This window comes from Thermobia domestica, chromosome 13 (genome assembly GCF_964235325.1).
Source record: "Thermobia domestica chromosome 13, izTheDome1.hap1.1, whole genome shotgun sequence".
Taxonomy (NCBI): domain Eukaryota; kingdom Metazoa; phylum Arthropoda; class Insecta; order Zygentoma; family Lepismatidae; genus Thermobia; species Thermobia domestica.
Genome location: NC_137466.1, coordinates 154312349 through 154327497, shown reverse-complemented (window position 1 = coordinate 154327497; position 15149 = coordinate 154312349). Strand labels below are relative to the sequence as shown.

General features: G+C 37.7%; 1 protein-coding gene across 1 annotated transcript in view; it reads left to right on the top strand.

The window, feature by feature from the left end:
- The window catches only part of LOC145669317 (endothelin-converting enzyme 1-like), a 45262-nt gene extending 30631 nt beyond the window's left edge, over positions 1-14631 (top strand). The window contains exon 8 of the mRNA XM_081737623.1: positions 14245-14631. Within this exon, the coding sequence (XP_081593749.1) occupies positions 14245-14421 (177 nt within the window). The 3' untranslated portion in view covers positions 14422-14631. The remainder of the gene's footprint in view (positions 1-14244) is intronic.
- The last annotated feature ends 518 nt before the right edge of the window (positions 14632-15149 follow it).

The following is a 15149-nucleotide window of genomic DNA, read 5'->3' as shown; positions in this document are numbered from 1 at the left end:
AAAGGGTTATGCCCTTTATATGGGAAGAGAAGGAAGAGGATTGTGGATAGAAGGTATATGGTGCTGGTCTATGAGTACATTCTTTATTTATTAGCTTCAATAACAAACAAACAAAAAAATAATAAACAACAGGTATATTACGAAGATAAATATAGAAATAGATGTGAATGTATGATACAACAGCAGACATTATAGCATTATGCTATAATCATAAGGATGGGGAGTAGGTACTAGGGTGGGTCGTTTTGCCACTTTTTTTTTCGGAACGAAATGTAATACCTGGCAAAAGTGGCCAATTCACATGGACATTACAGGTATAGATTTTTTTTCAAATCAGATAATATCTTCTGTGAGAACTATTGCCTCAAAGTTTCAAAATTCCACTGAAAATTACAAAAAAATTCCGAAATTGTTCATTATTTTTAGTTATGTTAAAGTAAACAAATTTTTGGATTTGTACATGCCAGATGCTATGAAAACTGACATTCAAGTCTCAAAATGTCAGTTATATGCCCCTGCGGTGGGATAGGGGTGTCTACTCTGGGGCCGGCAAAGGGGGCAAATTCAGTACAATTAAGCGTTTCTACAGCTATTTTCGTCCTAGCCTTTTCGTTCTACTGCTGGTTTATAGTGATAGCAGAGCATGTTATTTTTCACCATGACACTCCCACCCCTCCACCTCACAATACTGCAACGCCCTTCTCCTGTCCCGATCTGCGTATCACCACTATCAGCATCACTATCAGGAACGAGCCGGTTACGCTTCAAATTGGGCACCATTTCTCAAGCGCTATATTTGGTTACTGTTGCCTTCAGCTTATATGAATTGGTCGTCACAGATAATAGTTTGCTAAGCACTATTTTCACAGAAAATTCTGTATTTCTTTTTTTAAAAAGTCAATCTTATTTATTATATCACAAAAATGACTTCAGTGACAATGAAGCACTGGAAAGTTCTTCTGAGGAAGAGACCAAACCCAGAGACAGAACATCTAAACCGAAGCTAGATTTGACTGAAACTGCTATGATTGCTCAGAGATACAATGTAAGCGAAAAGGCTGTGGCACATATAACATCAACTGTGCTTCAGGCAGCTTTAAACTCTGGAATTATAACCTCTCAACAATCTAGTAACATAACTCTTCTTTAATTGTGGACGGGAGCAAAATAAGGTTGCGAAACTTAAAGTTGCTCGGAATTTCAAAGTAACTTCTAGAAATGATGATTCCATTAAAAACCTATACTTTGATGGTCAAAGGGAAGACACTAAGACACACGCAGGCATCGTTAGAGAAGAGCACTTATCACTTGTGACTGAACCTAACTCTCAATACGTTGGTGACGTGACACCATCCTCTGGCTCTGGCCAAGACCACGGCTATTTTCGAGCACATCATGAACCAAATCGAAGGTGGCTTTGATGAAGTAGAGGTTCTTGGGTGTGATGGAACAAACACTAACACTGGTTGGAAGGGAGGTATTCGTCGAAAATTAAAGGAACTAACAGGCTATTTGTCTCTTGCATTTTAATGAACTGCCTTTCCGAGCTCTCTTCACGCATATTGGCACTAATTCAAGCCTCTATTCTTACACAGATCCCATAGGTTCAAAACTATCTGATTGTGAAAAGCTTCCAGTGGTGTCATTCAAACCAATAAATGTGACTTACCTCATCATAGTCAGAAGAGCTCAGGAAACTCAGTAAAGACCTGAGATACTTATCTCAAGTATTCCATTACTAATGGTCCTCGTCATGTCTTTGAGACCATTCATAGGTCTAGATACTTACCAAATGAATACCAGGCTGTAATCCGTTCATCCATTCAGACGAATGCATTCCTCGCACTCTCAGAGAATGTTCTTTTCGCCATGATGACTGATAGTCTACTTGTTGTCCGACAAGATGCATTACATAAGATTCTTAGTGCTCGGAAACACGAAGCAGAGAATCTTCATAACATTATTAGATATAACATCATTCCCAGACTGAATTTTGAGGCGAAAGATTACACTGAAATGATCTTTTGGGAAAGCACTGATGTTTCAATAACTGTACCACCAGTTCTAACGATGGTATCAAATAGCTCATGGACAAACTTTCACTTTCTGACAACACTGTGCCAGAATAGTCCTTTACCGTCTATCCATACCACACGATGGCAATAGAACGGATAGTGAAATTAGTCATTGAAGCAGCCTCTCGAGTATGTGGCAGTGATACTAGGGACGGGATAATCAGGTCAACCTTACTTTCTAGGCAAGCTGTCTAAATTGCAAAGTCCCAATTTGCGACAATTTTTCCTGACAGTGGCGAATTGGATTAGTTCATCCGTCCCTATATATGGTTGGTTGGTTGGATAGGGCTGGCGCAGAAACCCTAGGTGCAACCACCTCCACTTGGTAGACTCTGGGACGATTGGACAGCCTATATGACCAGGTGAGCGAGGACCTGCACAACCGCTTAAATGTACTGAATTTGCCCCCTTTTCTGGCCCCAGAGGAGGCATCCCTATCCCCCCAAGGGCACATAACTGGCATTTTTACACTCGAATGACAGTTTTCTAAGCAACTAACATGTATTTAACCAAAAAATGTTTACTTTAACATAACTAAAATTCATGAAGAATTTTTTTATTTTTTCTAATTTTCAGTGAAATTTTGAAACTTTGAGGCAATAGTTCTCACAGAAGATATTATCCGATTTAAAAAAAAATCTGTACCTGTAATGTCCATGTGGGTTGGCCACTTTTGCCAGGTATTACACTTCGTTCCGAAAAAAAATGGTAAAATGCTGCACCCTAGTAAGTACTATTGCAAGCGATGGCATTGCCTTTATTTGGTTATGGGATCATATGAAGGACATTATAGCTTTGATGCTATAATCATAAATGAGGGGAATATATGAGATGAAAATGAAGTGCATCGGACATCACAACACATGGGATATGTTAGTGGACGAATGAGCTTATCTTCCGGTCCTGGAGTGGCTCAGGACCATGATGGAGACGGATGGAAAGATGAGAGGTGAATAATAGTCGGTTTTATAAGCAGCAACGGCATGAAGATCGGGATGATCAGGGGGTAAAGTGTAATGATATAAAGAAAATAGAAGGGAAAGTGAAGTATGGTGAAGGGGGTGAGAAGGGGTATAAGCTATATCAAAATTCATAGTTTCTAAGAGGAGGGCATGTCGTTCCTCGAACCGTTTAGTAATATATTTCAGTCGGAGTGTTTCAAGGTGGTATAAAATATGGGGAAAAGTTAGGCGCTCATAAAGTTCATGTGTAGGGCTGGGTAATTTAATTCGGAATGCAATACGTAATGCATGGCGTTCAAGAATTTTTAGTTTCTCGTAATAAAAGGGAGAGGCGTTAATCCAAGCCACGAACCCATACGTTAGTATTGGCCGGAGAAAAACCTTGTATGTGTTTAGGACGACAGATGATCTGAGGCCCCAAGTCGTTCTAGTTAAGCGTCGTAATAGATTCAATCTATTATAAGCTTTAGCGACAACCGTCTTTAAATGAGGACGCCAGGTAAGGTGTTTGTCGATGGTGAGACCAAGATATTTAACATAATTAGCGGGTTTCAGGCGAGTGTCGTCAACGGTTAAATTGAGATAAGATGGATTTTTCTGAATTTTACTACGTTTTCCGGGAGGAAGAAGAAATAATGTTTGTGTTTTATCTGGATTTATCTTGAGCCTCCACTGGTTGCACCAGCTGACGAAGGAGTTGATAGCAGACTGCATAGCGGTATTAATTTGATGTACTGTGTTCCCTAAGGCAAGGAAGGCTGTATCGTCTGCATATTGAAAAAGTTGGATGTTGTCTGGAAGTGGCGGTAAGTCTGCAACATATAGAAGATATAATAAAGGAGAAAGTGCTGAACCCTGAGGCACGCCAGAATGTAGAAAGATGGGATGTGAAAGAGCACTGTTGATTGAGATATAGGCCAATCTGCAAGAGAGAAAATTATAAATAAAACGGACGTAGGCGAGAGGAAGTTTGAAATTCAACAATTTAGCAATGAGACCGTGGTGCCAAACTTTATCAAATGCATTTTCAAGATCAAATAATACTAAGCAGGATGGTTTGATGGTATTGTAATGATCAGTTATGATAGTGAGCATTCGTAAAAGTTGGTCGTTGATACAGTAATTTGGACGAAAGCCTGCTTGATGATTCGGGAGAAGGTTTTTAACAGAGAGGTGTTGATGGAGCCTGTGAACGAGAATACGTTCAAGAATTTTGCTGTAGATGGATGTTAATTGAATTGGTCTGTAAGAAGCAACGCTATAGGCAGGTTTGTCCGGCTTTTGAAACATTAGAACTTTCGAGGTTTTCCAGTGAGACGGTATGTAACCTGTTCTGAGTATAAATGTAAAAATGAGAGCTAAGAGGTGTAGGAGAATATACTGTCCTTCTTTGATATGGCGATATGTGATCTCATCTAGTCCATTGGCAGTATTGCGTTTTCGTGCTATGGTGTCTTGAATTTCGACTGTGGTGATAGGAGCTGTAAGTGGATGGTTAGCGGGAAGAGAGTGGGATGGATTTGGTTAAAGGTGAGGAGACTGAAAATTAACTTTTTCGACTGGATGAGTTTTTAACTGATTAGTAGGTGATAGAGGAGTGAAAATAGTTTGTAGATAATCGGCAAAGGCGTCCGCTTTATCTTTATCGGTATGAAGAGCTTTGTCATGGTGAATTAATGGATATGGTGTATGTGTCTTTTTACCTGTTAGAATGTTGAATCTTTTCCAAAATTTTGTGGGGTGAGCAGTATCTGAAAGATTATTGCAAGTGTCTATCCAACGCCGTTGTTTATATGCCCGTATGTAATTCCGGACTGTCCGTTGAAATTGTCGATGAAGCCTTAAGGATTCTACATTGCCGGTGCGTTGATAATCTCTATAGAGTTCTCTGGAACGACGAATAAGTGGAAGGTAATGGGGTGGGAGTTGAGGATGATGAGGAGAAATAGTTGACTTGGGAATATGGGAGTTTGCGGATGACTGAATAGATGATGTGATAACGTCAAGCGCATGATATAATCCCTCTTCTGTAGTAGGGGCTTCTAAGTGTTCAAGACTGTGTGCAGGAGAAATAAGGACCTTGCCGGACAAAGGGCACATAGAGTAAAAGTGTACTTTCGGGAATGAGCTCTCAAAGTTAAGAGTTGTAATTTATATTTAGTTATAATTAAAGAAACACCTGTGATGAATATTTTTTGGTGGGACATTTCATTCTTTATATGTTAGTGATATTACTATGGTGATTACTGAAAAGTACTTTTAGTAAAAAATAAAAGTTGTAAGACATGTTATGTGCCCTTTTTCCAGCAACCAGTTATCATGTTTGGAAACAAAACACAAGTTTTAAAAGAACAAACTTTATTACAAAATTACATACCTAAATCATAGAAAGGATGTTTTGTTAGGTCTAGTTAGGCCTCAGCGTTCTCTTCAAGCAAACTTTCCAGCCAGTTTTGGTCCTCAGCGGTCAAGTACTTCATCAGACTTCTAACATCAACCATTTTAGCTTGTGACACTTGAGGAAATAGCACTGTTGTTGGTTGAACTTGTGCTAATGTTGCTTTATTAACATTTTTCATGAACTTGAAAGGCGAGTAGGTAGGGATGAAATTGGGAGAACACAATACAGTTCCATCACATTTGTATTTGATCATTACATATTTCATGATAGTGAACTTCAGATGTTTTGAAGTCTTTTGAATGTTTAAAAAAAAAGGTTCAAGGCTCTCGTCCCAACTTTTGATCAGATTTCGATCCATTATTACAGTAAAGGGGCTGGGTTTCTGCCGAGCTTGAACCATAGCTTGAAGCCATGGTTTTGCAGTTCCAATGACCTCTTTCTTTTTTATATGAGACCGAACGAGCCCAAAGTTCCGATCACACTGTGTGAAAGAATGTCCCCTAACTGGAAACAACTGAATTAGTTCAACATTAAACACTTTGCTGAACCAAGAGCAAAACTTAATCATTGTAGCATTGCGGTTCTGTCCTCCCGCAGAGTCTGATAACAAAACAATAGTTTTTACTTGTGATGTTTCTACATATTTTTTAAGGCAATCATACAAAAATGAAGCCACACTGTTCGAGTTCTTACATGCTTGTGATTCCATGAAACAGTAAAAGTAAGACTCGTCATCATTAAAAACATGTACATTGAATGCATATAGCCATAAAAGCCTTTTATAGAATTGGCTGTTAACATTCAGCCTTGGCACCGCGTAGTTTTGTGCATAATCAAATTCACATACCAAAAAAGATGGATCATTTTTTGCTTTTTCAATGTACTCATTTCTTAAAGCTTGTCTTCTCTTATACTTCCTCTGATGAACCTGATACGGTACTTTGATTGGGTCATTAGGATTTCTTGCCAGTTTTTCTTTGCACTCTGTGCAATAATCACATACATCACTTTTAGGTGCTCTTATACCAAATTCATTACTAAACTTAGACTTAAAACACTTAAAATAGTGGGGGTAGCCCATTTTCAAGTTTTCATTAGTTTCAGCCCTATAAAACTCTTGAAACATAGTGTACAACGTTTTAATGTTGAGCTCTGGGTTGTCAAAGTATTTGAGAGAGGTTTTATTACCACTATAATGGCTTAGGCTGTGTGGAATTGATTCAAGGTGCGTCTTCATCAAATGCAAAACGTTCGGTTTCAATTTGTGGGGCCGGTTGGTGTGATGACCTCTCCGTTCTGTAAAGTCTTGTGAATTCAACATTTTTTGTTGGATTACCCTTATTCTTTTAGGACTAACTTGTAGTAGTTTCCTTAAGAAACCCTGACAAACTGATACATTCAAACCACCAACGTTTAGGCTATAGGTCCATGTATTGATTCGGGCCTTTTTGGGATGAATGGCGTGAGTTTTAAGTTCTGTTTTTGTTATACAATTAGAAATAAATGAGTCTTGGAGCTCTTTACCTTGATTATAAAAGAACGAAAATAATTCTTCCTGATGTTCTTTAGTAAAACGAATACAACACTTCTCACTACAACAATCAGGAACATAACCAAACTGTTTGCCACTTACAGTCTTCCCACATCTGTTTACATACATTTCACCTTTAAGTCGATTCACTTTAGCATTTTCACGTTTAAGATTTATATTGTTACTGTATGATTTACGTTTACGTTTAGCTTTTGACTGCTCCATTGCTTTAAATATCTGTTATTTAATAATAAACTTCCTTTATAAATGTAACCTCAAAACAACAGGCAAAATACGTAAACACCACTGTTGTCTGCTGCCGACTATTTCTTTGTTCTTTCCAGCTGCACAGATTCAAAAAAAAGTTTTGCCACAGACTAACGAATAGAGATTTTTGTTTGAAACTTTCTGGGCACAATCACAACAACATGGCGGATCGTTTAAAACGATTGCCGGAAAAAGGGCACATAGACCTATGTTCCCTTTGTCCGGCAAGGCCCACAAATGTGGTATGCATCCCAGTCTGCTTTATCAAAACGTGGGACTTCACGTGATGGAATAGAATTGGAAAGGTTGGAGACTCGGCGTGTGATAGAAAGTTTAATTGGAAGGTGATCACTGCCCATCGGATCGAGTACGTGCACAGTGCATCGGTCTATGAGATTATTCGAAACTATGACTACATCTGGTGTAGTGTTGGAAACATGTCGAGTTGGTTTGGGTAGTTGCAGAATAGTGCCGGTAGTATGAGTGGTGATGAAATCCTGGAAGTGGCGTTTTTGACGATCGGTACGGCTGTGAAAATTGATGTCAGCCATGATTACAAACATTCGGAAGTTATTGGAAACATATTGAAAAAAAAACATAAGGAAGCTCATGACCAGAGCGAATGTATATTGTGGCAATGGTTACATAAAGGTTTGAAAAATAGAGCGTAACAACCAAGTTTTCAGACAGATTTTATATTGGAGGATGAAAGATGCGATATGGTAAGCTTCGAGGGAAACCAATAGCTACCCCACCATTTGCTCTGCGGGCTGGTATGGTGTTGTCATGGCGAAGTACATGATAATTTGAAACTTTGCTAGAGCGTGCAGCTGTAAGGTGAGTTTCGTTTAGTAAGAATGCATGAATAGTTTCCTCCAAAAGAAGTTGTTCAAACAAATTCCTATGTTCCTGTAAGGAGCTGATATTCAGAAACAATAAACTAATATGAGAGTCCATATCTGAATACTCAATGTGGATCAGCGGTAAGGTCAGTGTTGAGAGTAGAAGAGTGAAAATATACATTTTGACCAGAGTAAGTAGCTTGGAAATTAACATTGAGGATTCGTTTGGCTGCCAGCTGAATTTGTTGGAAGACGTGTTGCCCTTGAAAGGGAAGAATATTTTGAAGTGCTGTGGTGAGAAAGGAAAGAAACTGGTTGATTTGAATTGGTTGAAAAACAGAAGTTGGCGTATCCATAGGATTATCGGTAGGTGCCGTAACCTTTAAGGGCACAACTACTTCTGGCTTGCTTGGTTCAGGACGGGGCCGTGCTTTGCACCTGTAGCTAAAAGTGGGATGAGCATCTCCACAAGTACTACACGCTGGCGGATTTTGGAGGTTTGGACAGGTTTTCGTGTTATGAAGTTGCGAGCAGTATCCGCATTTCGCAGGATTACGACATTCCGCTGTGCTATGCGAGTTATAAATTTGACATTTCTCGCAACGCAATGGAAGGGGAGCTGGGGTGTGTGATGGCTCCACTCTATGGCGTTTTTTATAGATGAAAGCTCCATTGCAAAGTAAATCGTCAATGGTCTCTTGAGAGCTAGTCAAAACGCGAACCATGTAAGTTGCGCCATGTACGCTTTTGATGCGTAAACACTTGAGAATGGAGTGCCCTTCAGCTTTTAGTTCCTCGCTGACTTCATCGTCGCTTATACTTGGTTCGACTCCACGTATGACTACTGATAAAGCAGGTTGTCGTTGTTGGAGGAGGTTGCTGTTATATGTTTATCTGTTAGTTTCTGCAGGTTAGCGTTTTTCCCAAAAATTTCAAATGAGTATTTATTTCGAATAGTCGTTGCAAAGTTAGGATCAAGTGATTTAATTATGATCCCGTTGCGAGTTTTAGTGATCTGAGTGACTTGTGCTCGAGTGAAATACTTTGTTAGTTGAAGAATTTGCTTCTCGTTTTGGAACTTCGGATCGTAATTAGTAAGCAGATAAGAATAGAACGTCGGCTTTGAGATATCTTCTAGAGAAGGAAATTGCTGCCTATCGTCTGGAGATGGTACGTCCATCTCGGTAGAGTGAGGTTGCACAGGTTGCGAAGAGTGGTGCTTTTTTGGCGGTGTCGATTTTTGCTGACTGCGAGTGGTTCGCACTGGGGCTGGGGATCGCGACCGAGATCGGACACCTGCCCGCAAACCCTTGCTGTTTTTGCGTTTATCAGTCTTGCTGATAGCACCAGTTGAAGCAGAAGGTGAGGGTGTTGTTTGTCCGGTGTCGATATCCATGGTCGTCTAAGTCGATGTGATGAATCAACAAAGTACGTAACTCAGATGAAGGTAGCCTGAATGAGAAAAATGAAATGATGCAATAGCCAAAAATAGCTGGCCTCTCTCGGGTGAAACCCTCTATCTCGCCGCACCACTACGCCCGTAGCAATGATTGCCTGGTTGCGTCCACAACTCAGGATCGATCAAAGCCTAGACTCGATACCTAGGTACCTCGGCCGGAGAGTTGAGAGCCAAGTGGAAGTATGACTATGAAGTTTGTAGTATGTTTGAAATACAACTTGAAATACAGCAAGCGCCATTAAGTGCTAGCACATTTTTGAATATTTCAGCTTTGTTTATTATTCATTTCATTTTCTAGGCTTAAAATTTTACATAAATTTTATTTTTTACTCATATACCTAAACTACTGAAATAGTTGTCACCTTAGTGGGTAATAATTTAAAAGTTACTTCTAGAATGAAACAGTACTATCTAGACAAGAACTGAAGGTTCAATGTTAAATTAAGACGAATCAATACATCATTAGTTTCCTTTTTTTGCTAAAATCTGAGTTATAAATAAGTAATTGAATCAAAACTTATTTTGTTTCAGTTAAGAGGTATGTTTACAAATGTCTCCGCGACCGTTCTTTATTCCGTATATATTTTACTCCTTCGTTTCACTGAATACTTATGCGACCTTCATATTGAATTCCTGGCTATCAGAGATATAATAGGGCGTATATGGGACAATACTATGTATACCTACTCTAGCGTATACGTACCTTAAATTTATGAAAGAACTAATATATGGGAGGGTGGGTACTCATCAAAACATCTAGTATTATATCACTATTTTCTATCAAAAAATCTTCTGTTCATTTTCCAAATTCTGTGTCTTTATGTTCAAGGATTGTAAAGAAAGATGTAATGATACTAGAACCTCGTATCCATCTTTTCAAACTGGATATTACCCATTCATTTCCCTATCCCCTTCTCATTATAGCTTTAAGGGGGACGTCAATGTTGATGCTATATCCGTATTTCTGCTATGAAAAAGCCAATGATCCACACACAACATCTTCGAATATTGTTAATTTAAAATATATCATTGAACAAAATAATAAACGAAAGTACCATCCTTCTAAAACAGGAAAAAGAAATAAACAGTTGATCAAATATAGAATGAAACAAAATAAATAATTAAGTATTATCAAATATAAAAATTAAGAAAATTAAAACAAAGGTTCTAATAAAATCTAAAATAATACATAGGCTTAACCAATAGTAAGAACAGTAGCTAAATTAATAGTTCAAGGATTAGTAATAAGTTTTGCAATATCCTGGTACAGAACATATTATATTGATTACAGTATCAATCAAAGCAGGTTCATATTCCAAGTGTAGTCCCTCGTGTTGGACTGTCTGCAGCCATCTTCCTGCCAGTTACTCGATTGCAAGTCTAAAACATGTCTTGTCCTTGGAAGGCAAAGAAATCAGTTAATGTTGTTTCTGCGTCCTGCCTGTTGGTGAAGCATTGTGACTCTTTTGTTTTCTTGAATACCGATCTACCCCATCACCCTATAGAGAAAGATGATATAGTACAGCCATATGCTGTAGCTGATGGCATCTCAAAAGAATGTCTAGTACGAGGGTGTAATTTACAAAAGACGTTCTGTAGGTTTATAGAAATACTTTGTGACTTAATTGCGATAACCACACGAGTTAGCAGGTAGTGAGAAGTTTAAGTAGCTTCAACAAGGAGGAATGAGCAGATAAGTAAGCAACAGAGTAATAGTCCAATATGGACCGGACTGGATTAATCTTGAAATCTTTAAGTTTTACGTCCTATGCTTATGCCGGCTAGGCTAAAGGAGACGGTGATGATGAGAAATGAATGAAAATAGTGGAATAAAGAAAGTGAAAGGAAACGGGAGAACCTCGAGAGAACTCACAGACACGGTGTTTGTCCACCACAAAAGTCACTTGGCGCAAGCTGGGATCGTACCAAGGATCCTCTGAACCAGAGGTGAACTCTACCACTGAGCCACCGTGGCCCCATGGACGATGGTATAGTAGTAACAGAAGAATGCGATCTGGAGCCAAATTGGAGAGGGATAGGATAGCACACGAAGTAAACGCAGAGCTCAAAAATAAGAGTATCAGTACTTAAAGATTACGAATGGTATGTGGTCCTCATGTTACCCAGCGGCCAAAGGGATAGTCCACATAATACGTAACGCGATAAGGCAGGGGGAGGGGTTCAGGCTTGCATTATAAAATGTGATAAGCAGGAGGAAGGGGATAAAAATTGGTCAAAAATAGCATTACCTAATATGTGAACAACCCCGAACATTAAACTCAGAGATCGAACCGGTCAATAAACAAATGACGGATGATTGCTTCCGAGATACAAGTTCAGATTAAATAAATAAATAAATAAATAAATAAATAAAAATAAAACTGTAGCACCCTAAAGCTCCTAATCTTGCGGTGAACGACTTACAAATGATATAAAAGTATTATTATTATTAATAATATTATTATTATTATTATTATTAATATTATTATTATTATTATTATTATTAATAATAATAATAATAATAATAATAATAATAATAATAATAATAATAATAATAATAATAATAATAATAATAATAATAATAATAATGCAACCCCTTTTTCAACTAGAACATAAATCCCATTTCTCGTTTTATCGCGGACAACTAACTATATTTAACTTAGGAAAACTTCTCTTGGGAAACTCTCCATCCGTTTACTGATGTCGATCATTGAAGTGTTAGTACTAACGTTAAGTTCAACAGGTTCTATACATTGTGCAAGACAGTTTTCCCTTCAGTTGCATGCACTGTGAATATCTACAATTTTTGACATAAATTTACTTCGTAAAATGTACTGTGATATTATACACTATACGGTTTATTACATTTTCATGGTCTTGTTTTCATTCTTAAGTTCTGGCAGTGAACAATTCACATTGCTCTTTCCACAACCAGCAACCTTATGTATATACATTTTACGCATGAAGGTTTTAAGATATCCATTTTTATTCAAACATGTACTATGCAGAGGCAGACACGAGAATAAACCATCAGATATCTTTACAATAACCAATGTTTTATTCTCTCTATGCATAATGAATTTGTAAGAACGTAGTTATTTATGTTCCAATGGAATTAAGTAACTAATTTCAAAATTCCTCTAGTTCCGTGCTAGTCATATCGTTCTGTGGCCATTATGTTCCTTGGCATTCGATTAGGATACGATCACGTAATGGAACAAATCAAAACATATAAAAATTATTATTATTATTATTATTATTATTATTATTATTATTATTATTATTATTATTATTATTATTATTATTATTATTATTATTATTATTATTATTATTAATCGTTACTCTGCTCACACTGCATATACTCGTTTCCACATCAAACTAAGGTCCTGCAAGTCCTAATTACAGTAACTAATTGAAAGTTATTTGTGTTTCGGAACCAATAGGTAGTTTTGGAACAACTATGCTGGCGTGGTGGCTCAGTGATAAAATGTTCACATCTGGTACGATGGTTCGATCCCAGCTCATGTGAGTTTATGGTGCAAACCATCGTATTCATGGGTTTTTCCGGAGATATCCCGTTTCCTCCCACATTCACACTCCAACAATTCTTTCCTGATCATTCCCTTTCATTTCTATTAATCTATAGAGCGTAACATACAGTAGAAGTATACCTGAAACTCAAAAATTTAATTATCATTTAATAACAACCATAAAATCATTAAACTGAGAAACCACTCATTTAAATTTGAGTGAGCATAAATAGATATTTTATTATGAAGAAAAGAAATCTTAATTAAAAGTTGAAATATACTTCTAACATTTATTCGTATGTAAGTAAAGACAACATATTTACGAGGCGCTTTCGGAAAGTAACCTCCGATTGGTCACTGTGCGTGAAGTAGTGGGGGCAGCGCTACCACTTTTGCACGGACGTGAGCGATAGATTAGTCTGCATCCAGCTGCGGTAGAGTGAATGTTGTCTGATCACTAGTTCCACTTTTTTAACGTCTCAAAATATGTGCTGCAATAGAAAACCCGCCAAGTGCGAGGTGAGAACTGTTATACGCTTTCTTAAGGTAAAACAATGTTTGGCAGCAGCTTCGTGAATGGGTTCGTTCATTAAAAAGTGGACGAACAAACATTCATGACGAAGAGAGGAGTAGCAGGCCATCTGTGATCACTCATGAACTCGTTCAGAGAATTGATGGAAAAGTTCGTGAAAATCGACGTTTCACAATCTTGGAGCTTTCCAATGAATTTCCTCAAATTTCCAAGACTGTGTTAAAATGGCACAGGGGTTAGGCTACAGGAAGTACTGTGGCTCAAGGCACAGGGGGGAGATTTTTATGCTAATGGAATTTCTAAGGTAGTGCAGAGATATGATAAGTACTTGAATGTTTATGGAAACTATTTTAAAACATAAAGCGAAGAAGTAGTTTTCAGATGTATATAATAAATTTTTCATATTTACTTTCGTGTTTCTTTTTTAGCCAATGTGAGATTATTTTTTGAACGGCCCTCGTAAAATTAGAACTGCAGAAGCATTATCATTAATAGTTTTAGATACTCGAAAATGATGCAGCAATGCAGTTGAATATGAAAGTGTAAATATACGCGAAACTGCTGCTAAGGACTTAGATAATACATCAATTTTACTGGTCCACAACTGATTACATTACTAGCTTATATTTTCATTTTTTCTTACAGTTATACTGCCGCCGATATACCTCAGAAATATCACCAAGTAATTCTCTAATAAATCCTTGGACTTCAGAAGATTCCCATATTAAACTGTCTTTAACCAATCTTGAGGAATTTGCCGATGTCTGGAAGTGTCCACGAGGTTCAGGAATGAATCCTAAAGCGAAATGTAGAATATGGTAGTTTTCTAACATGAAAATTACATAATAGACTGATGGACATCTCTCTGTGTATGTGTGTATGTGTGTGGGTGGGTGTGTACATAGTATTTTGTCATTATATATAAATGTGTTAGTGTCTTAGAAGTATAAGTAATACGAAATAAGAAGACATGGTCTTATTGTATCGAGCTCAGGATAATTGTTTCTCTATTTTCAAATAAAAAAAAATGTTTCCAGTTACTTTTGTGTCACATTATGGCTTGATTTATATTCCTCTCAAACTTTTTGGTCAATGAGCAGTGGCGGATCTAGGCCGGGCCTCCCAATTTTTTGAGTGACGAAAGTAATAGGGTAAGAACACCTAATATGAGGATAGGCACCTAAAGTGAGACCCCCTAACTATCTTGTGAAGGAAGAGCTGCAATCTAGCGGAAACGAGCTAAAACAGAAGGAAATAGCCCACCACAGTACCGAAAGTCACATGAGCTTGTTGTGTGGAGAGTTGATAGTGTAGTGGAGGCTGGAAGAAATTGTGTCCCTACAAAGTTTTTTTAACGTGCACACACCAGGCGCTGAAAATGGAGAAGGGAAGTTGATATTCTTTATAGCTTTACTTTCGTTTATAGCAGTGAGTATGTGTAATGTAACATGTAATAAATTACCGATTTTCTTCCAATTACATTTGAGATGGCGTTAATCATTTGTTTATCGGTCGAATGTCTTATTCTGGGACCCTTAACGGGTTCAGAA